Source organism: Mustela erminea, chromosome 1 (assembly GCF_009829155.1).
Source record: "Mustela erminea isolate mMusErm1 chromosome 1, mMusErm1.Pri, whole genome shotgun sequence".
Classification (NCBI taxonomy): domain Eukaryota; kingdom Metazoa; phylum Chordata; class Mammalia; order Carnivora; family Mustelidae; genus Mustela; species Mustela erminea.
In genome coordinates, this window is record NC_045614.1 from 206,880,578 (window position 1) to 206,904,162 (window position 23,585).

General features: G+C 39.1%; 1 protein-coding gene across 1 annotated transcript; it reads right to left on the reverse strand.

The window, feature by feature from the left end:
• Positions 1-21,533: 21,533 nt before the first annotated feature.
• On the reverse strand, positions 21,534-22,386 carry LOC116567615 (keratin-associated protein 11-1). Its single transcript, XM_032302780.1, has one exon. It carries the CDS (start codon positions 22,350-22,352, stop codon positions 21,891-21,893), a length of 462 nt encoding a protein of 153 aa, XP_032158671.1. The 5' UTR covers positions 22,353-22,386; the 3' UTR covers positions 21,534-21,890.
• Between the last annotated feature and the right edge of the window lie 1,199 nt (positions 22,387-23,585).

The window sequence follows — 23,585 nt, forward strand, 5'->3', positions numbered from 1 at the left end:
TGGACAAGTATAAACTTGCAGTTCACTCCTCACAGGAGTAATTTAGTAGACCCAGTATGTTCTTATTCATTAACTTCTATTAGCCTTTATTTAATAAGTTTAGCAGTAGCTCCGTGTGTGTAACTGTTCCCTTATCACTAGTGGTTTCAAATTAACATCTGACTACAACATTTGGTAAAATGGCTCCTGACTGCATTTATTTTCAATCTATAAAGGCCAGATACCACAAAGCACTGCACAAAGAACAGATATTCTATCAAAGTGATTGACAATTTGGGCTCCAGAACCAGATTACCTATTGAGCCTAACTCTCCCAATGCTAGCTATGGAGGTTTGAGCACAGCATTTTACCATCTTTGCAATTTTTAAAATCTGCACAATAGGAACAATTACAATGCTAATTTATAGGGTAAGATTGTGAATATTAAGTTAGTTGATCCATTAGAGCTCTTAGAACAGTGTGGGGCTGATGTTAAGTTCTAAATTAGTCCTAGCTATCATCACTACTTTGAGTGTTATTATCATTAATATTCTAATGTTTGCCTCTAACTTCTGGTCACAAAACAGTACGTTACTGAGGTTTATACTTGCATGATGTAAGTTATTTATTACTGAGGTCACATAAGTATGATTTCAAAGGTTAGAAGTTTATTCTTCTCTCATATAACAGCGCAAATGTAGGCAAGGCTGGTAGACAGTTGTACCATCCTCAAAAGATAGAGTCCACATGGAGGCCCAAGTCAGCTGCTCCTAACTTTCACCACATCTCAGCAAACAAGAAGCTTGCAACACATACCCAGTTCATTTAAGAACTAGAGAAAGAAGAGGAGGGGCAAGATGGCAGAGAATGAGGAGACCCTGTTTCAACTAGTCCCCTAAAGTGAGCTAATTATCTACCAGAACACTCTGAACACCCATGAAATCAGCCTGATGTGTAGGATTATACACTTCTGGATCTCTATGGGGACAGAAGACACCAGGGGGAGAGGTAAAGTGGACTGGGAACCATCAGACTGATACTGGAGGATAAACAGACAGGGGAGGGAGCCACCAAGTGACCCAATGGAAGGTAATACCCCAAATCAAAAGTGCCCTGTGCTTGGGGACCAGCATAGCCATCCAAGCATCCCTCAAAAAAATTGAAAAATCCAGAATATATCAGCTCTCTTTACACCTCAAAAAACTGGAGAATAAACAACATATTAAACCAACCCCACACACAAGAAGGGAAATAATCAAAATTAGAATGGAGATCAATGAGATAGAAACTAGAGATACAAGTAGAACACATCAATGAAACTAGAAGCTAGTTTTTTTAAAAGAATCGATAAAATCAATAAATGTTTGGTCAAACTAATCCAAACGAAAAGAGAGAGGATCCAAATTAATAAAATTATGAATGAAAAGGGAGAGATCATGACTAACATCAAGGAAATAGAAACAATCATCAGAAATTATTATCAACAGTTATATGCCATTAAGTTAAGCAACCTGGATGAAATGGATGCATTCCTGGAAACCTATAAACTTCCAAAACTGAATCAGGAAGAAATGGACAACCTGAATAGACCAATATCTAGTAATGAGCCTGAAGCAGTGATCAAAACCTCCCAAAAAATAAGAGCCCAGGACCTGACAGATTCCCTGGAGAATGTTACCAAACATTCAAAGAAGAAATAATACCTATTCTCTTGAAGCTTTTTCAAAAAATAGAAACAGAAGGAAAACCAGACTCTTTTTATGAAGCTAGCATTAGCCTGATCCCCAAACCAGGTAGAGACCCCACCAAAAAGAATTTCTGACCAATATCCCTGATGAATATGGGTGCCAATATTCTTAACAAGATCCTAGCTAGTAGTATCCAACAGTACATTAAAAAGATTATCCACCATGACCAGGTGGGATTTATCCATGGGATGCAAGGCTGGTTCAACATTAGCAAATCAATCAATGTGACAGAACAAATCAATAAGAGAAGAGTGAAGAATAAAGAAACACATGGTCCTCTCAATTGATGCAGAAAAAGCATTTGACAAGATACAGCATCTGTTCCTGATTAAAAAGACTCAAAGTATAGGGATAGAGGGAACATTCCTCAACTTCATAAAATCTATCTATGGAAAACCCACAATGAGTATCATCCTCAATGGAGAAAAACTGACTTTTGAGATCCTTCCCTTTGAGATCAGGAACATGACAAGGATGTCTACTCTTGCCACTGTTATTCAACATAGTACTAGAAGTCCTAGCAACATCAATTGGACAACAAAAAGAAATAAAAGGTATTCAAATTAGCAAAAAAGAAATCAAACTCTCTCTTCACAGATCCAAAGGACTCCACTCCCAAACTACTAGAACTTATACAGAAATTCAGTAATGTGGCATGATCAAAAATCAATGTATAGAAATCAGTTGCTTTCTTATACACTAACAATGAAAACACAGAAAGGGAAATTAGAGAATCGATTCCATTTACTGTAGCACTAAGAAGCATAAGATACCTGGGAATAAATCTAACCAAAGAGGGAAAGGATCTGTATTCAAAGGACTATAGAACATGAAAGAAATTGAAGAAGACACGAAAAGATGGAAGAGACTTCCATGATCATGGATTGGAAGAATAAACATTGTTAAAATGTCTATATTTTCAATGCCCAGAGCCCAGAGCAATCTATACTTTCAATGCCATCCTGATCAAAATCCACTGGCATTTTTCAAAGAGCTGGAACAAACAATCCTAAAATTCATATGGAACCAGAAGAGACCCCAAATTGCCAAGGAAATATTGAAAAAGAAAAACGAAACTGGGGGCATCATGTTGCCTGATTCCAATCTTTACCACAAAGCTGTGATCACCAAGACAGCATGGTGCTGGCACAAAAACAGACACATAGACCAGTGGAACAAAGTAGAGAGCCCATATATGGACCCTCAACTGTATGGCCAAATAATTTTTGACAAAGCAGGAAAAAATATCCAGTGGAAAAAAAGAGAGTCTCTTCAATAAATGGTGCTGGGAAAATTGGACAGCTATGTGTAGAAGAATGAAACTCAACCATCCTCTTACACCACACATAAAGATAAACTCAAAATGGACAAAAGACCTCAACATGAGTCAGGAATCTATCAAAATCCTAGAGAAGAACATAGGCAAGAACCTCTTTGACATCAGCCACAGCAACTTCTTTCAAGGTATGTCTCCAAAGGCAAAGGAAACAAAAGCAAAAATTAACTTTTGGGACTTCATCAAGATCAGAAATTTTTGCACAGCAAAGGAAACAGTCAACAAAATAAAGAGGCAACCCACGGAATGGGAGAACATATTCACAAATGACACTACAAACAAAGGGCTCATATTCAAGATCTATAAAGAACTTCTCAAACTCAACACACACAAAACAGATAATCATGTCAAAAAATGGGCAGAAGACATGAACAGAAACTTCTCCAAAGAAGACATACAAATGGCTAACAGACACATGAAAAAATGTTCATCATCATTAGCCATCAGGGAGATTCAAATCAAAACCACATTGAGATACCACCTTACACCAGTTAAAATGGCCAAAATCAACAAGACAGGAAACAGCAGGTGTTGGAGAGGATGTGGAGAATGGGGAACCCTGTTACACTGTTTGTGGGAATGCAAGTTGGTGCACAGCCACTTTGGAGAACAGTGTGGAGTTTCCTTAAGAAATTAAAAACAGAACTACCTTATGACCCTGCAATTGCACTACTGGGTATTTCCCCCAAAGATACAGATGTAGTGAACAGAAGGGCCATCTGTACCCCAATATTCATGGCAGCAATGGGAACAGTCACAAAACTGTGGAAAGAGCCCAGATGGCCTTCAACAGAGGAACAGATAAAGAAGATATGGTCCATATATGCTATGGAGTATTATGCCTCCATCAGAAAGGATGAATACCCAACTTTTACATCAACGTGGACAGGACTGGAAGAGATTTTGCTGAGTAAAATAAGACAAGAAGAGAGAGCCAATTATCATATGGTTTCACTTACTTGTTGAACATAAGGAATAACACAAAAGACATTGGGAGATGGAGAGGAGAAGTGAGTTGGGGAAATCAGAGGGGGAGACATACCATGAGAGACTGGACTCTGAGAAACAAATTGAGGGTTTTAGAGGAGGGAGGTTGGGTGGGGTGAGCCTGGTGGTGGGTATTATGGAGGGCATGTATCGCATGGAGCACTGGGTGTGGTGCATAAACAATGAGTTTTGGAACACTGAAAAAAATAAATTAATTTTTTAAAAAACAATTCTAGAAAGAAGGCATTTCATTTCTATTTGAATGCCATTGGTCAATACCTGGTCAGGTGGCCATATTTAGTTCCAAAGGAAGCTGAAAAATATTGTCTTTTGGTGGGTCAGCCACATGCCAGGTAAACTCTGAGGTCATGGAAAATACAGAGAATGGAAGAAGTCTGCCGTAATTCCCAACACACTGCTGTCTGTTATGCAATCTTCGGAAGATCCAAATTTATATTCTTCCCCTTCTGAGAGTGCATTAAAATCATGGTAAAGGAATAAAACAGCCATTGATCCACAATAATAGGCTGCAATAATGGGTCTGCAATAATGCAGAACAGGTTCTTAGGGGCCATCAAAGGACATAATGTTTCAACATATTTCTGGAAGATGGCGTAACTGATGGAGAAGAGGAGTCATATTAAGTTCATGAGGAGAATAAAGCCAAGGAGGATAACTGCTCTGTTTTGTAGAACATTAAGCCTGAGTATTTAATTGCAAATATTTTGAATAACACTCCAAGTGCCAGGTACATGAGTGGAGGAGCTTTAAGATTATGAACTACCCATATCTAGTATTTTGGTTATCTATTGCTAACCTCCCACCTTCCATCCCCCCAAAAATCAGTGGCTTAAAACCAGAATCACTTTATTATGCTCATGATTCTGTGGTCAGGAACTCAGACAGAGCACATCAAAGATGGCTTGACAAATTATGTCGATGTCTGGAAAGACTTCCTTCTGCTGGGAAGACTTGAATGGTTCAGAGTGACCCAAACAGCTGGAGGGTACAATCATGTAAAGGCTTCTCCGCTCATTGTGTTTGGCACTTGGCCTGGGATAACTTCAATGAGGGATCTCAGTTCAGGCTACCAATAGATCATATGACTTCTCCTCGTGGTCTTGGCTTTTTACAATAAGGCGATTAAGGTTCCAAGAGGGAGAAACCCAAGTTGGAGTTTCCAGGGAGCAAGCATTCCAGAGAACCAGGGTAAAAGGGCAAGATCTTTATAATCAAGCCTCAGGAGCCATTCAGTGTCACTTCCTGTGGACATTATTTGTGGAAGCAGTCCCAATCCTATCCAGATTCAAGAGGAGGGATCAAAGATCCTCATCTCTTGATTAAAAAAAAAAAATTATCAAGGAATTTGGGGGCCATGTTTTAAAATAAGAACTCCTATATGCATCAGTATGAAATATCAGAATGCCAAGATAAAAAAGGAAGCTCTAAATGCTTCCAGAGAAAAATGTTTTTTTAAATGACTGGGTACTTTGTGAGTACAAAGGACAGAGAAGCAGTCTGACAACAGATGGCACATCAGAAACACGGGGCGTTAAAGACAGAAAAGGAAAATTGTCTATGATGGAATAGAAAATTATTTTCAACCTATTATTTGATAACTAGTCTATCATTCAAGTATGAAATATAATAAGTCACTGTCAGATGCACCCAGTGGTTCAGAAAGTTATTCTCCACACTTCCTTAGAGACTGCCTTGAGAACGTGCCCAACAAACCAAAGGATTTAACCAAAGCATGGAATCCTAGGATGACAGCAGAGCATTGGAAAGAGCAGCAGTTTAGTTTGAGCAGAAAGATAGAAGAGAAAAAGGAGTTTACTGGAAGGAAAAGGAAACCAATTCAATAAAAAAGAGACACTAAAAATAATTAAGATATAATAAAGGAAATAGTGCAAGAAAAAATAAGATCATTAGAATGTACAGGAAAAATAAAAAGCTATTTAAGAAAGGCAATATACGGGACACTTGGGTGGCTCAGCTGGTTAAGCGGCTGCCTTCGGCTCAGGTCATGATCCCAGCGTCCTGGGATCGAGTCCCACATGGGGCTCCTTGCTCTGCACGGAGCCTGCTTCTCCCTCTGCCTCTGCCTACCACTCTGTCTTCTTGTGCTCACTCTCGCTCCTCTCTCTCTCTCTCTGACAAATAAATAAATAAAATCTTTAAAAAAAAAAAAAAGAAAGGCAATATACTCATAGTGTGCTACTTAGCAATATACTACAAGGCAATATACTCATAGTGTGCTACAAGATAACTATAAAAATGATTATTGACTTACCAAATAAGAGCAAAATAGGAAGAACTTGTTAATGGGGAGTTATCAGGAAATGGGCCTTGTCAGAGAGCTAAATTTTCAGCCATCATATAGGAAGTCAATAGATAATCTCACATCTGAAAAAATAAAAAATAATAGCACATTATATTAATTAATGATACAGAAATAACTACTAAAGAAATTATCTAAAATAATATAAGGTGGCTGCTCCTAAGGAACAAGACTGTGGAGGAGTAGGGAATAGAATTTTTGCCTTATATAAAAGTCAGCCTGTGCTATTTAATTGCTTAATTTGCATGATCGCTTAGATTAAATTTTTGAATGTTTTTTTAAATGCTGATTATCATATTTTAATGTTAGTTAAAGATCAGGAGAAGACATAGAAAAGATTTATTATGATATTATTTAAGATTATGAGCCTCAAAACACACAAATATACTTTCATAGATTTAAATTTTAAAATATGACAAAAGCAGAATCATAAATCAGTAAGAAAAGGAGGATACTACTCATATAACGCCGCAGAAATAACTGGTCAACATTTGAAGGGGAAAAAATACCTTCACACAATAAAACATGTCAAATTATAAATCGATTTGAAGTTAAATAAAAAATATCAAGCTACTGAAAATTTTTAAAAATAAGGAGAATAACTTTTGAAATACTTTTTATGTATAAAATCAATTTAAAAATCTCAAGAGTGAAGTTGGACTTTACTTAAAATTATTAACTTCTATAAATCAAATATATAACATTCAAAAGAACAAAACATCTACCAATCTTTGCCTTTCCAGGAAGCAGAGGCACAACGACTTATTCTGCCCCTCCTCAGAAGCTGATTTTTTAATCAGGTAGCATACTTGCACTTTATTTTTCCCTCCTGTTACATCTTAAAACACAATGGGGTTAACAGGGTGATGGGCATTAAGGAGGAGGGCACGTGATGTGATGAGTATTGGGTGCTATGCACAACTAGTGAATCATTGACTATTTCATCAGAAACTAGTGATGCTAATATGGTAGAAAACTGAACTTAATAAATTTAATAAGTAAATAAAACACAATGGTATGTGTAAATATATGTTCAAACAAGAAACTCAAAGTTAGGCTAACATGATGTGTTATTCTCAAACGATGTGAGTAAGAACTCTGCACTTCATTCCTGTTAGGGATTTGACATGGTTTTCTTGTGGCTGGAACAGAAGAAGATGCACTTGGGCCTTGCTTCCTCTACCTGCTCCCTGGCTTCTCTTCTCCAGGCACCCACTTCTCACTATGAAGAGGATAATGTTTAAAATATCATCATGAAGACCATCATCATGAACAGCCAGACACCATTCTTCATGACTCCATCACCTCTAGCCAACACCTCCCTACATTTCAGCAGAGGGAAAGGAAAGAGATCAAAAAGAACTGTTAGAATTGAACCAAAGAGAAACTTATTTAATTAGAGTAACTAAAGCCATGCACTCTGTTTAACCAGGGGGTTTGTAAAGTTAAAAATTATGTTTATGGACACTTGGAAAAGCTCTTGGAAATATATTAGTAGAAATATAATATTAGCTAAGTAAATCCAGAAGATTCTTTCTCCATATTTAGCAAGACCTAAGGAGAAAGACAAGATGAAGCTAAGTATTTTCATTCTTGTGAGTGAAGAAAATGTTAACTTTTGATGAACTGCAGTAAAAGGAACATAGCATACTGAGCTTATCATAAGAAAAACCCCATGGTTCTTTTGAGCCATGTTGCCTAGCCTGCTCTACCTTGGGCAAGTGAGTGAAAAAAAAAAAAAAAAATGGGGGACGGTTTAGCAATGTAGCAAAGGGTGAGATCATAAATCTATAACAAATAAGAAAGATTGTGTTGTTTAAGCAAGTTCCTTAAGTTCCTTGAGCAAGAAGAATTTTGGAATATCCTATGTAAATAAACAAAATAATCATAGCACACATGGCTCCCTTCTCTACCTGGTATCAGCTTTGTATGGAAAACCTAGTTAAGCTTTGTAAATTGGCTTGGGCTAGGAATAATTTGGTGGCTTGTTGCCATAGACGTATTCTGTTCTCTTTAATACCACCAAAGAGAAACGCACCCACCATGGGATGAGGACAGACAGAAGGGAGGGATTCTAGCCACCATTGCAATGGGTTTGAGTTCACAATTTATTGCATGAATCCCTAGTATATTGAGCTAATGCAGTCTATACTATCTCAATAAAAGGTCAATGCCAAGGTTGGGCTTTTCATTTGTGCCCGTTTCAGAGATAATTTTGTGAGTGTTATAGCATGAGTTTTTCTAATAATAATATAATAATAATCTATTTTTTTAAATTCCAAGCCATAATGCTTTAATTGGTTCCACTTTGCCAATTATGTGTTGAAAATGAGAAAATTTCTTTCCAGTTTTTAAAGCTATTAAAAATTAAAACACAATGCAATTGTTAGATGAACCAAACTCTAAACTCTTCGTAAATAGTTCTCACAATTTGCCCATTTAATCAGCTGATCATCAGTGGTTTCCTCTCAGCTATTTCAAGATTGCTTATGATGTATATGCAAGCCAAAAAAATCAGATTGGAATGACCAAAGAAGGTGTGGTGGTTTGAATAGTGACCCCCATATTATATATTGAATACCGACACCCCATATTCATAAATGTGACCTTATTTGGAAATAAGGTTTTTGGAGATGTAATTAGGTTAGGGATCTTGAGATGAGATCATCTTAGATTTAAGGTGGACCATAACTCCAAGTGGACCAACTATCCTTGTAAAAGACAGCAAAGGAGAGGACACAGACACAGGAAAACCCATATGTGACATGGAGACAGAGGCTTGAGATGTTTCTACAACCTAAGGAATTCCAGGAGCCACCAGAGGCTAAAGAAAGGCAAGGGAAGATTCTTCTCTGGAATCGTCGAAAGGAGCATGACCCTGCAGCACCTGAACTTTGGACTAGTGGCCTCCACAGTTGTGAGAGAATAAATTTCTGTTGTCTTAAATCATCCAGTGTGTAAATAATTTGTTCCAGCAGCCATAGGAAAATTGCATAGAAGGCATCATGTAGATATTACAAGGATGAGAGTATAGTTAGCAGGAAAAAGGAAAGGAACTAGCAGAGATGTACAGCTATGAAAGCCCAGGCCATTCTAGTTTGAATTAATTGTCCTAGTCATGGAAGGAAATGGTCAATATATAATGGAAAGATCATCGTGGTCTGGTAAGGCATTGACTGTCAGCCTAAGAAATATAGATTTTGTGGAGCAAAAGCAGTAGCAGTTCATATGTATGTTTTGCTTCAAAATTTATAAAGGCCCTTCACGTTAACTTTTATAGCTAACTTATTACGTAGGCAGCAAGGGTATTATTATATGAATTTTATAGGTAGAAAGAGTTTTGCCTCTAGATGCTGCAGAAACCTGCTCAAGGTTATACAGCTCAGGAGTAGCTCTCAAAATCATAACTTTTTCACTCCAAAGTTCAATGTCCTATCCATTATACCTTGATGATTTTAATAAATTATTAGGAGCTAATGAAGTTTGATTATGAGATCACAACAGTGCAGTAAGAAAACTAATTTGGATAAGAGGTTATAATTAGGGAAACTTATTAGCTAGCTATTATAACGGCCAGGTATGAGATAATAAGGGGCTTAAGTCAAGGTGGTATTAATGCCAATACATGAGTGCACATGAGGGAGATGTTGAGAAAGAGCCAACATATTTTAAATAGTGTGTCTCTTGTCTTCCCAAATTTTGTCATATTCTCTTAAATCCTTTTCTTATTTTAAATTTTATATAAATATTATTTGCATTCATTTCTATTGAAATACAGTATGTTTCTTCTTGTTTAATCCATTTAGTGAGATCTTTCAGGCAATTTGGTACACATTTCTTTTTCCTCAAAGGACTAGCTAGCAACAATCCTAACCTCACTTTTGCATCAGGTAGGATTTATCTTATATGAAACTTAACAAAAGATCCTAGGATTAAAATTGGTTAGACACAAACATGTGCACATGTATGTATGTGTTCAATCATCAGAATATATTATACCTATATGAGCAAAAGACTTTCCTTGACATATACCACACATACTGAAAGAGACTAGAAGAAAACATTACTGGTCTGGCAGAGTAAGAGAGAGAGAGTAAGCTAAGATTGAACCCTGAAATTTGAAAACCTTACTTTTTATGTTTAATTATGTAATTATTATTATTGATATTTAATTATTTAAAGTATTGAGATTGGATACGTCTTGAAAACTCAAAAACAAACAAAAAAAATGATAGCTAACATAGAAAACCACATTTTAACAAAAATCATCCATGTCCAATTGGGTATATTCGTGGCTTTTGGGGTAAAGTGTGGCTTTACTGAGTGTGGTTAACAGGACCCTGGTCCTTCCAGATATTCTGGGGAGGAAATGTTTAGGATACATTCCAAGTTACATTCCACCCTTAGAGAGTCACAGTGTATATTACCATATTAAAACTTGGGTAACATCTACAGTAAAGTAATCAGCTTACCTTCCATTCCCCCAGCATTTTTCAAATTTATTTCACTTTATATATGCTTCCCTATTACCGCACTTACTTCATGTTAGTTGGTTATTTATATGTCTGCTTCCTCACTATATTTGACTCTTCATAAGTGAGAAAGACTGTCAAAGTACTATCATATATTCAGAAATATTAGCTGGATGAATGTGCTATTAACTGAACAATTGCTTTAAACTATAAAGTCATTCTGGTGTCCCCTGATTTTAAATGTGTAAATGACACCTCGGAGTTACTGGAAACTCTCTGTTCAATAAGTCTCTGAGGCCACCTTCTATCTCAGGGAAATATGCAAAGTTGGGAGATAAAAATGAGAAAATAAAGCCATCAAATAAGAAATAAAAGAAGGAAAGGAGTAGGCGGAGAATCTAATCATAATTCTAAGCCATCAATTTTCCCCCTCGACCTTGAAGAGACCAGTCAGCAGCTTTGAAAATCACTCACTTGATAGACTCTACATAGAAAAAACTCTCTGCAGGAAAAGAATCAGGGAACTACTCTAAAATGCCAAAGGTTTGGGGTTGTTTGGCGATGGGTTTATCTGGCATTCGAATGTTGCATCTCACTTTGAAGGGCCCAGAAGTACCCATCAAAATATTACACAGCTCAGTCAGCACTACTCACTTATAAATGCAGTTTGCTCTTCCAATTACCATTGCACCAGAGATATAGACAGCTTCGAATAACTTGAGAGAGTCATGCATATAGAACACCGTCTAGACATGCTAACTTAGCAGTACCTGTGGAACAGCCTTCACTTTGAATTCGAGAAGAATGTAATCAACCAGCCTGTCTCTAACCCTTCATATTACCCAGGGTAGAGGATGGAAGGATTTAAAGATCCACCAGCATTTTGCTATACTGGCTTTTGTGCAAGTCATCTGGATATTTCTATTTTTCTTCTGAAGATTTGTGTAACTGTCCTGGTCTTTGCACTCTCATCTTACATCACAGAAGGAGTAGAATTCACCTTGCAGCCTGGCTTCTCTGAGTCACCCAGTGCTGTTCTTCATCAGGTGTTTTCCAAAATATCTTTCGCAAAAATGATAGTCTCACCAGATATCCTGAGATAAAAGGATTTCACTAAAACAAACAAACAAACAAACAAAGAGTGCCTTGGTGGCTCAGTCAGTTAAGAGTCTGTCTTGGGCTCAGGTCATGATCCTGGGGACCTGGAATCGAACCCCTGCATCAGGCTCTGCATTCAGGGGGGAGTCTGCTTCTCACTCTGTATCCCCCCACCTCTGCTTCCTCACCCTCCCCCTCTTATTCTAATAAATAAATAAAACCTTTTAAAAAATAAGAAAGAAAGAAAGAAAGAAAGAAAGAAAGAAAGAAAGAAAGAAAGAAAGAAAAATTTTAGACAGAGAGATGATAGAAAGTTGATGGATGGATAGATTAGATAGATAGATAGATAATAGAACAAACATCTGCATCATATGTCTTTCACAGCGCATGGTAGCAATATTAAAACTCTGAAAGGAATGAGGAACTAAATCAGGTAAATTAATTGGATCTGAACTTCTCAGATACTTGCCCTACAGAACTCCTTTTTTCCATTCCCAAATTAATACAATATCAAATAAGACTTCCACTGATTTTTACACATAAAATACAGGATCCTAGTTATATATGAATTTCAGATAAGCAACAAAATGTTAACATAAGTTTATCCCAATACTTGAACCAAATGGGGTATGCCAATACTAAAAAAATTATTTTAAAAAGACTAAGTCTAGCTATACAGACAGACACAGCAGAGGATGAAGAGCTTAGGGAAGATGTCCTGAGTTGATTAAGAAAACAAGCTACAATAGAATCTTCAGCTAGACCAGCTTGCCTCTGGTTGGCTGGTTGTCACTTTAGCCTAACTGCACCATCATGTGTCCCTGAGGACTATTGAAGGTCAAATCAAACAGAGCAGGCCAGATATCAGGAGGAGTCGGTCAGCCTCGGTGGTTGGATAGCTAGCTAAGTCCTCTAGAGCAGAGTAGTTCCCTAAGTATACCCTGCCACTAGATGTAGATGCCATATCTAGGGCTGCCTGACTCACCAAATACAAACACACAACTCCTGGGATGGATGGATGGCTTAGTCAATTGAGAGGCCTTCTCTTGATTTCAGCTCAGGTCATGATCCCCAGGTCGTGGGACTGAGCCCCGTGTCAGGCTCTGAACTCAATTGGGAGTTTGCTTGAGATTCTCTCTCCATCTGCCCCCCCCTCCACCATTCACATACTCAATAAATAAATAATAAATTATATATATATATATATTTTATATATATTATATATATAAATAATATCCTTCCATCCTCTACCCTGTGTAATATGCAGGGTCAGAGACAGGTGGTTGGTTAATCACAGAGCTTCCATAGCTCCCAGTTACATCTGAATTTCAGATCAACTGTGAGGTCCTTATTGAAGAATATAGAATCTAACAGTGATGACATAGCATCATCACTATGTGATAGCATAGTGATGCTCTCTAAATAGCATGTGATGCTCCTAGATAGACTACCTGCAGGTTAACTCATCAAGAAAGCAGAATGAATAAAGAGCCACAAAATCTTCATATTTATATAAAAAACACCCAATAAGAAGCCATTTAGTGGATCTATCATTATGTTTATTGGACAAGCAAGTCTCTCTTTTTTTTTTTTTCCTCATTGTTGAATAAGGGAGTTGTATGTTAGTCTGGCAGTCTCTTCCAACACTGACATCTTTCAGAAGATAGTTACACAATGAACACATGGGCCAGGATGGAGGTCAGGTGATATTATGTAGTTCATGCTAACTAGAGGGAAATAGAACATTGTTTCATTTACAGAACTGTTGCTGGTTAATTCCCATTTTATTTTGAGTTAGAAATATCTAAATTATCCCCAGTCACCATAGCCATTACCAGAATTGGTCCTTTTAAATGAGCACAAATTGTTTACATCTCAATTTTTGTCTAAAAGCATTTTTCTTGGATTTAAAAAATAAGTCTCCTAGATAGACAGATCCTTAAATGCTATGAGCAACCACTGAATATATTAGATTAGTGTTCAAATGCATCCCTTTCCATAGAAGGAGGTTTTTCTAAAACAGGTCTCCTTTGATAAAGGGAAATAGAAGTCTAATTCAGATTCATTCACCACTTTTTGCATACCTACGATGAGTCAGACTTTTACATTACACTCTTCATTCTTACAACTGCTTGATGAAATGCTGCAGACACAGGCTCTCTGTTCACTAAACTCATTCTCTCTTCCTTCCTCACCCACATCTGGACCATATGAACAAATTCCTTGCCCTTAAGTGTGGTCATATGACTGGGAACTTGCCAGTGGAGTGTGAGCCACTTTCCAGGCTGCCTTGTAAATAGTACATCATGTATATGATGAACTATGTTATTCATCTTCTCCAAAGAGACAGAATTCTCTCTGTATATTTACTATATTTATCACAGTTCTCCAGAGAAACAGAATCAATAGGAAAGGAATATACATATATATATATGTATTTATTTATATAAGTATTCTTATAAGAAGAGCTTTTCTATATGTTATTCTTTATATACAAGAAACAAATATAAAAATATAAATATGTGTGTGTGTATATATATATGTGTATATATATATATATATATATATATATACATATATATTTTTTTTTCCCTGCTGTTTGTGCTTCTTTGGAGAACCATGAGGAATATAACATATCAATCATTAATTAGACTTTCACATAAAGAAATGAATAAGAACTCAAAAATATAAACATTATATTCTTCTTACACTTACCAAGCATTTATTAAGTACGCTGCTGGGAATTAGGAATGCTAGGCCAGCACATCTAAACAGCATTCATTAGGCAATAAACATGTTTTGATAGTTTTGAGTCAGAAAGTGACTTTATTGGAGCTGTGCCTTGATAGTGTTATGAGTTGACTTGCTCCTCCAAACCTTTCTACATTGAAGTCCTCCCCTCCAGTGCTTCAGAGTGTGACTTTGCTCAGAAATAGAACCACTGCAGAGATAGTTAAGATGAGGTCATACTTGAGGAGGGTGGGCCCCTAATTCAGCATAACTGGTGTCCTTATGAAAAGGGGAAATTTGGACCCAGCCTACACACATACACACACAGGGAGAATGTCAGGTGAAGATGAAGACAGACATCAGGGTGCTTCTAAAAGACCAGGAGCACCAAAGATTGCCAGCACACCGCCAGAGGCTAAGGAAGAGGAATGGAGCAGGTTATCCCTCCCAGCCTCAGTCGAAACAAACCCTGCTGACACCTGAATCCAGACACCTAGTCTCCAGGCTGTGAGACCATCAGTTTCTTTGGTTCAAGCTGCCTGGTTTGCGATATTTCTGTGGTTGCTCTGGTGAGCTAATACAGACAGATTTGATAGAGCTGTCTGTTACGTCTGAGTTTTCGCGTCTGAGAGACCACCAAGGAGCCAAGCACTGATGCAATCACACGAGGGTTTATTTGACATGCTTAAGCTTGGGCCCAAGTATACCCGACACAGCGGAGTAGGAACTTGGACCCCAAACAAGATTACAGTCAGAGTTTTTAAAGGCAGAGTAGGGGTGGACTCTGCGGTGGGTGAGGACAAAGGGGATTAGGGATGGCGTAAGTCTCTAAGGACTTTCGGAAGTGAGGTCTCCAAGACCTTGAAGGGCTAACTATTGTTGGGAGAGAGGTTATTTATTACCAATAATAAAAATCTTCTCGTGAGACCCTTTAGATGTATATCAGTGGGCCATATACTAAGGAATGATTCTCGACACTATCTTGGAGGTTTAGAGATAAAGTTTCCTAAAGGAATTTTTAAAGTAGACTTACAAGATTCTGGTCGGACCTGTCGGGGTAAGGGGTCGGTCAGGCTAGGACTGTCCTTAGCAAAACCTCAAGGTGAGGGCAGTTAAGTCCCCAGGGTAGAGCCACTCTGTCTGTTTCAAGGGCTTGTCAGTAGGTGAGGAATTTTAATGATTTTCTTCTGTCTCTGTTTCCCACATCAGCTAAACTTGAGGTGGGATGGCCTTAATTTTCTCGGCCTCCACATTTCCCCCTGAACAATTTTGACCTCTTTAAGTTTGTTGAAGGTGGAAGGTCTCATATTCTGTAACTTCTTCCTGCTGAGTAGGGGCATAGAGTTGTCCCTACCTACTGGGATCAACATTGATCGTTAAGGAATGTGTAAGGGAGTTACAAAAGATGGAGGCAGCTGAATCCAGGGGTTAAAATCAATCATTAAAGGAGAGAGAGACTGTTTAAAGTGCTAACCTGAGTAGGTCAGAACCCAAGAAATATTTTGTGATAATCTAGAACATCAAGATGGCTGCACTTATGTCAGGGCTAGACTCGAGGTGGGTACAGCCTTGTTTTTCTTGGCCTCCACACTGTCCAGAAAGGACATCAAAATGCTAGAATCACCTAGAGGCTTCTCACACATGCGGGAGGTATGACTGCCCACAGCAGGCTGAGACAGAGAAAATGCTGAGGAAAAAACAAAGAATTGTTACATTGATAAGGAATTAAATATGTGAAGTTACAGGAAAGAGAAATAAAACTAGGTGATGGGATTTCTATCCTAGGTGATTTGGAAGAGAGTGGCAACACTAACCAAGAGGCAAGAGTCAGTATAATGAGAAGGTTTTATAAAAGAATATTTCATTTGAGTGATATCTCTTCTCTGCCATGATGCAATTGATGTGTTCCCCAGAAAACTTGTATTAAAATGTTTAATGAAGAGAAAAGGTGGACTTTCAGATCCAAGCTGATAAAGTCACTTTTTCTGAAGTAATTTCAATGGTAAACTGTTTTATGGTAGAAAGTCTGTGATTATGAGATGGACACACCTCTAAAAAAATCCTACACTGATCATACCCAGTTCTTCCTCCTAATGATCACCAGCCTTTGCCCTAAAACTACCATCAGCACAATTCTTCAACTGTGTTGTCCCTTATAGCATCTATTTCCATAATAAAGCACAGAATAACTTCCATAAAGCCTTCGTATTTGCTTATAATAGCTCTTTGCCTATGCTAATGGGAGTTAGTTCCTGATCACAATTGTTATACAATCTGAAGCTTGCAACATAAATCATATCTCTAATTAATAAGTTACATTATGAGCAATTTGAGTTTTGAAAATTTCTTTGAATTTTATTATAAGACATATTTCTGGAAATGTAGGAAAGTAGAGCATAAGAAAGAAGTTGGAGCTAGCAAGCCTAATAAAGAAGGATCTCGGCCCCACAAAAACTAAAAAAAGACCCTTCAGACATGAAGGCATCTATAAATTCCTCAGTGGAAATTGCAGTTTCCAAAAAATATAAAGAGACCAAGTAGATATTTGCCAAGACTAAGGTCAAGTTGCAGAGACTACCTTCTCTCAAGGCAGAGTGTCCTTTTAGATGGAACCCATCTGGGTCTGCACCTTAATTTGTCAACCGTTCATTCTCGATATTCAACTGATTATCAACACATTCCCCTGACTTTTATAGGCTTTATGTCTCCTAGATTTAAAGCCAAATATCCCAGAGGTTGGTTGTACTTTCAGCTTTTTATCATTGTTGTAATATAAATAAGCATCCTATATGAAAATGGGCAGAAAAACCTACCTTTTCAGAGAATATATGTGATGTAGCACCTTGGTAAGGGCCCACAAGCATTTGTAGGGGAAGATACAGGAGAAAATCAGGGCAAGAATCATGGTTTGTTTTGTTTTGTTTTGTTTTGTTTTTAAGATTTTACTTATTTATTTGACAGACAGAGATCACAAGTAGGCAAAGAGGCAGGCAGAGAGAGAGGGGGAAGCAGACTCCCCACAGAGCAGAGAGCCCAATGTGGGACCCTGGGACCCTGGAATCATGATCCACGCTGAAGGCAGAGGCTTCAACCTACTGAGTCACCCAGGTGCCCCAAGGTAGTTTTGTTTACCACCACAAAACCAGCCCATAGCACAGAAGCCAGAACATTAGAGATCTGGTTTGAGGAAAGAAGGGAGTGAGGAAAAGGAGAGGTTTGGTTCTGAACTGATATGATAATGTTCCAGAAACAATGGTCCAGGAACTTCTTAATGTCTGAAATTCAATTTTAAGTTGTTTCTCTCACTAGAATTTAATGCCAGCTAGGTCCCAAACTTTCTGTAAAGCCTGTTAGACACACAGATGCTTTGTGTAAATGGGTTTTGCAGATGTCAAGGGAAGGAAGCAGTACTGTCTAAATCATTATAGTCTGAACAGAAACAGACTATGGAATAGGACGAGAGTCCATAAAATGAGCTCATTATCTAAAGTACAAGTTCAGAGCCAGAGGGATAAGGAAAGAAAACAATAAGGAACCTCCTCCCAGCCTCTCTCGACTCAGGTCCCTCAGAGATGCCAGGAGTAGCCAAGACTTCCACTGAAGAGAGGAAGAAGTTGAAAACGCCAGGCTCACTTTATTTTTTTTCTTTCCTTTTATTATTTATTTATTTAATCTTAATTTAATTTTTTTTTTCAGTGCTCCAAGATTCATTGTTTATGCACCACACCACTTGAATTTTTTTTTTAATTTATTTATTTGAGAGAGAGAGAGAGAGCACGAGCAGGAGGGAGGTCAGACAGAGGGACAAGCAGGCTCCCTCCCCAAGCAGGGAGCCTGACACACAGGACACCAGGGCTCAATCCCAGGACCCTGAGACCATGACCTGAGCCAAAGGCAGATGCCTAACTAACTGAGTCACCCGGGTGTCCCAAGAATACCAGGTTCACTTTAATATCAAACAGCAGCACCCCTCAGCTAACACCTGGGAGGCACACATGTTACCTCAGTTTATTCCTGCAAAAGGGGGCATGAGATGCTACCATCGCGTCTGTTTGACAGATGGGCTAACGTTTAGAGAGCTTCGAAAACCTGCAGCCAAGCGACAGAGCTGGGATTTGAACCGAAGGCCCTCGAACTGCTTCCCTACAGCTCCACAATATTACATACATACAACGACCTTTCTCTAGGCCCTAGACCAAGAAGAGAAAGAAATCAATGCCCTATCTTTTAAAAGACGGTTCTCAAAGGCGCACACAGAAACTTTATCATTTATTGTGAAGTAAAGCAAAGAATGAAGAGAACTTCCAAAGTTCAAGTACAAACAGAATCATTCCCCCCTTCAGAAATAAAGACAAGGAAGCAGCTTGGCAGACAGCACATCTCCCTTAGATGTTTACACCATCGCAAGAACCAGCCCAAACAAAACTTTATTCATAGCAGCCCATAGAACCTGTTATTGTAAATTACTAATCTGTGAATCTGTTTTTTTCCTTTTCTTCGAAGATTTTATTTATTTATTTGACAGACAGAGATCACAAGTAGGCAGAGAGGCAGCAGAGAGAGAGGAAGGGAAGCAGGCTCCCTGCGGAGCAAAGAGCCCAATGCAGGGCTCGACCCGGGGACTCTGAGATCATGACCAGAGCTGAAAGCAGAGGCTTAACCCTCTGAGCCACCCAGGTGCTCCTAACATGTGAATCTATTAAGAGGATTATCCATCTTAATAAAAAAGAAAAGGAAGCCATCTTCATCCTTGTAACTTTGTATTGAAACCTAGAAAGCTAAAGAATAAAAAAAAAATGTAAATAATTTTTCAACCTCTGAAAAATTTTGAATTTCCCAGACCTATGTGAAATGACTGAGATTGGCAATCCATGAGAGTCATGGAAGCAACAGCTTTGAGGGAGCCATGGAGGGTTTCCCCGGTGACTTCTATTAGAAAAAAACAGAACATATCTGAAACCCAGAGTTTTACTTTTAAAGACAGTGGAGATGGAGAGGAGAAGGGAGTTGAGGGAAATTAGAAGGGGAGGTGAATCATGAGAGACTATGGACTCTGAAAAACAATCTGAGGGTTTTGAAGGGACGGGGAGTGGGGGGTTGGGGGAACCAGGTGGTGGGTATTAGAGAGGGTACGGATTGCATGGAGCACTGGGTGTGGTGCAAAAACAATGAATACTGTTATGCTGAAAAAAAATTAGAAAGAAAAGATTAAAAAAAGAAAAAAATGGTCAAAACTTACAAAAAAAAAGAGCTTCACTTCCTCTTCTGGGGAAGGGTGTATAGTGTTTTTGGTTGTATGCAGGATATTTGGGTCATATAAGGTGAAATTATGACGGTGCAATTTTCTTTATTTTCAGAATGAGTACAATTTAAGAAGATGTATATGGATGCCCATGTTTACAGGAGGTTGATGAGTGATGGTTAATTCTATGTGTCAGAGTGACTGGGACAGAAACATTGTTTCTCTGGGTGTCTGTGATGTTGTTTGTAGGAGAGATTGATATTTGCATCCATGGTCTCTGTGTACGTGGGTACCATCAAATCCATTAAAATTCTGTATAGAGTAAAAAATAAAAATAAAAATAAAAATAAATAAAGACAGTCGGTCTGGGAGTAATATACAATAAAAACCATGTCTTACTTTAATGAGATACTATGGTTGAGTCATTCACCCCAACATGTCTTTGATTAGAGGGATCCTTAATTCTAAGAGTAGAATGAATAGTAGGAAAAATTTGAAAATGTGCCATCTCCCGGAAATCATCTAATACCTCTCTGAAAAACCATTCGTGAAGTAAGAAAACCATTTTGCTGACAAAAGAGGTTTTGCTGATCAGAGTTCACACCAGGTAGGTACCAAGCTCCTCAGTTAGGAGAAAAGCCGCCCATTGTTCATGGCGTACATACCTCGTATGCCTCCATTTTCTGTTAAAAAAATCTTCCTTTTCTGTTTCTCCTAGAACCGCTCTGTAAAGGAAATACAGAGATGTGTTTCTGGAAGTAACAGAGAATAAAGAAGGACAAAATCAACCCGGTCAGCAGCCAGTTCTCACTTTAAAAAAAAAAAAGGAGGGGGGTATAGTTAGCATGTGGACCCCCAGTCCAGATGGCTTGTTTTATCAGTACACGGGTTCCAGGGGAGAACAAGCATGAAATTAGGCTCTTATTAAAATAAACCACCATGTGTTTCTGAAGTTTGCTTTTAAGTCTCTCCTGCCCAGATTTACTGAAACCTGGAGCTTTGATTTACTCTGAGCATTTGGCCAAGGAGGAGGGCGTGAGAGATCTACCAAACTTCTTCAGCAAGTGAGGGGATATAAAGCTAGCACACCCCCCCTCCCCTGTTTTGATGCCATAAATCTCAGTCCTTGGAAACAACTCCCCTGCCCTTCCTCCTTCTCCACCCATCCCGTCTGATCACAGAGGGGTCTTGTGCAGTTTTCCACTGCGGTCCTCATGTAAGGTAAAACTGAGACTCTAACGGACTCTGCTGCCTCCTTTTCTGTATAATCCCCCAAACGACTTGGTTTCCCGGGTGACCTTTCTTTCTCCTACATGGAAGTTACTCTGTGTGCCCATACGAACTAGAATAAATACAGAGGACACGCCACTCTAGATCACTACATGTCCAAAGGCTAAAATATCAGATATGTCCAAGTAAAATATCAGATATTCCCTTGCTTGTCATGAAACACAATGACTAGACCCCTATTCTATGCTCTATGCTCAGAGAAGAATGTCCGGATATGATCAGCAAGGATGACTCACAGACAGCAAAAACCCTTGCAAATAAAGAACTCTATTGAGACAGACATTTGCAATGCCAAGTAAGCAGGTTTATTGAGAAAATACAGAGCGAGACAAGTTCCCTTCCTCAGAGGCACAAAAGCAGAAGCCAGAAGACACAGCAGCAAGGTCAAAACATGTCAAAACCACCAGAGACAGGGGTTCGGGAAGTAAAGTTTCTGGAAACATCCAGAGACATATGCGACACCAGTGATCAACCCTTAAACGAAGCTTGGTGCTAGCCAGAAAGATCATCGATTGCCAGAGGCAGCTTCTTCAGAGCTAGCGGCCAAGCAGTCAGAACAGTGGTCAGCAATGAAGAGTTGTTCAGGGACAGGCAGCACGCTGGACGAGCCTGGAAACACCGCTGGCAGGTCCTGGAGTCTTGATTCGCTCACTGGCTCCTACACACTTAGCAAGTTCTTCGACAGCTGGACATGCAGGACCGCTGGTACGTCCTGGAGTAACCGCAGGCTGGTTGGCAGACAGTGGAGACTCCTCCCATGGGTTGGCACCCAGTGGAGATGCCCCCCAGGGGCTGACAGCCACTGGAAACAAAGGTGAGTGGCCGGCTGTAGGTGGTTGAGCAAGGATTGGAGACACAGGTGGTTTGCCGAGAGCAGGTCACCTGTCCATGGCTGGAGACGCAGGGACTGGACTGGTAACAGGTTGGCTGGCAAGCGTTGGACTCACAGGAGGACCCCTGGCAGTGGTCCAGGAGCCAGGAGCCAGTCTGGAAGGAACTGGGCAAATAGATGCCACTCAGACAGTCAGCATCTTGGGAAGAAGCTGTGGCAGCCGGAGCCACGGGGACAGTGCAGTGTCCTCCAATAGGCCTGGAAGAGCAGTTTCTTGTAGAACAGTTGTAGGACATGGTGTAGACAGAGAGCTGCGGGTAACTTGCTGAAGCTAGCTGCTGAATTGTGAATGTCCCTTCAGGTCCCTGAGCTTTTATATATCCTTGCTGGTGGGTGGGGCTCCCGCCCTGGTCCGCCTGGCTTCTTTGGCTCAGACCAGCGTGCCTTAGAACATCTTGTGAATCTCTAGGTTAATTGTCTCTTGAGAAGCCTTCATCCTCATAAAGACACTTTAGTAGTTTGGTAACTAAATCATTAGGCTTCTGTACTGTACTTAGTCCCAGGATTAAGGTTACTTGACAGCTTCAAAGCTATCGGTCATCCCAGCCCACACTTTGTCCCTCATTCATCTCGCTTGGATACACTGAGTGTCAATCTGACGGTAACACCACACATGCCACCGCCCTGCCGTCACACACTCTCCCACTTCTGACCAGGACTCGTTTTGTTTGTTGTCGGCACTTAACATGTTTTAAGCATAACTTAATCAGCCACTCTTCCATAGCTAACGGGGCTTCTCATGGACAAGGAACCTCCTTGAATATGCTTCAGGATGACAAGGACAACACCTGTCGGGAAACAAGACACAAGGACTTATATTTAGGATACGAGCTGGCTCAGAAAATTAACCAAGTGACTGAAGCAAGACACATTCAGGAAGGGTAGAGGGCAGTGAGACTCACCCTTTATGTTCAGGCAAAACAAATTAGAAGCTAACTTAGTGGGAGTGTGTTTGTAGCCAAGTCCCTTTCTAAATAAAATTGGATGAGCTTTATGCCTAAAATTTTAACTCCATAACAATGGATAAGAGGGATTCATAAGATTCATGAATATACCAGTGGAATGGGCTTAGTTAAATTTTAAAATTACTATAATGTTCATTTAAAGGGGTACATTTTCTCCCAAGATGCTCAATATAGTCAAAGCTATTTTTTTTTTCCACACAGACACTTACAGAAAGCATGCATTTTTATCACGGACAAACCAAAGGCTCTTGAAAGGATTGTCCACATCAGGAGTAGGGGGAGAAGCACATGTGGAAGCAGGCACTTAATCAATATTTGGTTATGAATGAATCAATGTGTGAACAGTGTACTATGATATTTAATTATTCTTTTTTATTCCTGGGGAACCACATAAAGATATCATTGCGCTACAAGACATCAATTCTGAACACCTGTATGACCGATTCTCTCCACCCACCTGTCCACAAACATTTTACCTCTGGCAAAATAGTTCGCTTTAGCATA

What these genes read in the sequence shown, in the direction of transcription:
- LOC116567615 (XM_032302780.1), bottom strand. Translation starts at nt 22,352, where the DNA reads ATGTCCTACAACTGTTCTACAAGAAACTGCTCTTCCAGGCCTATTGGA.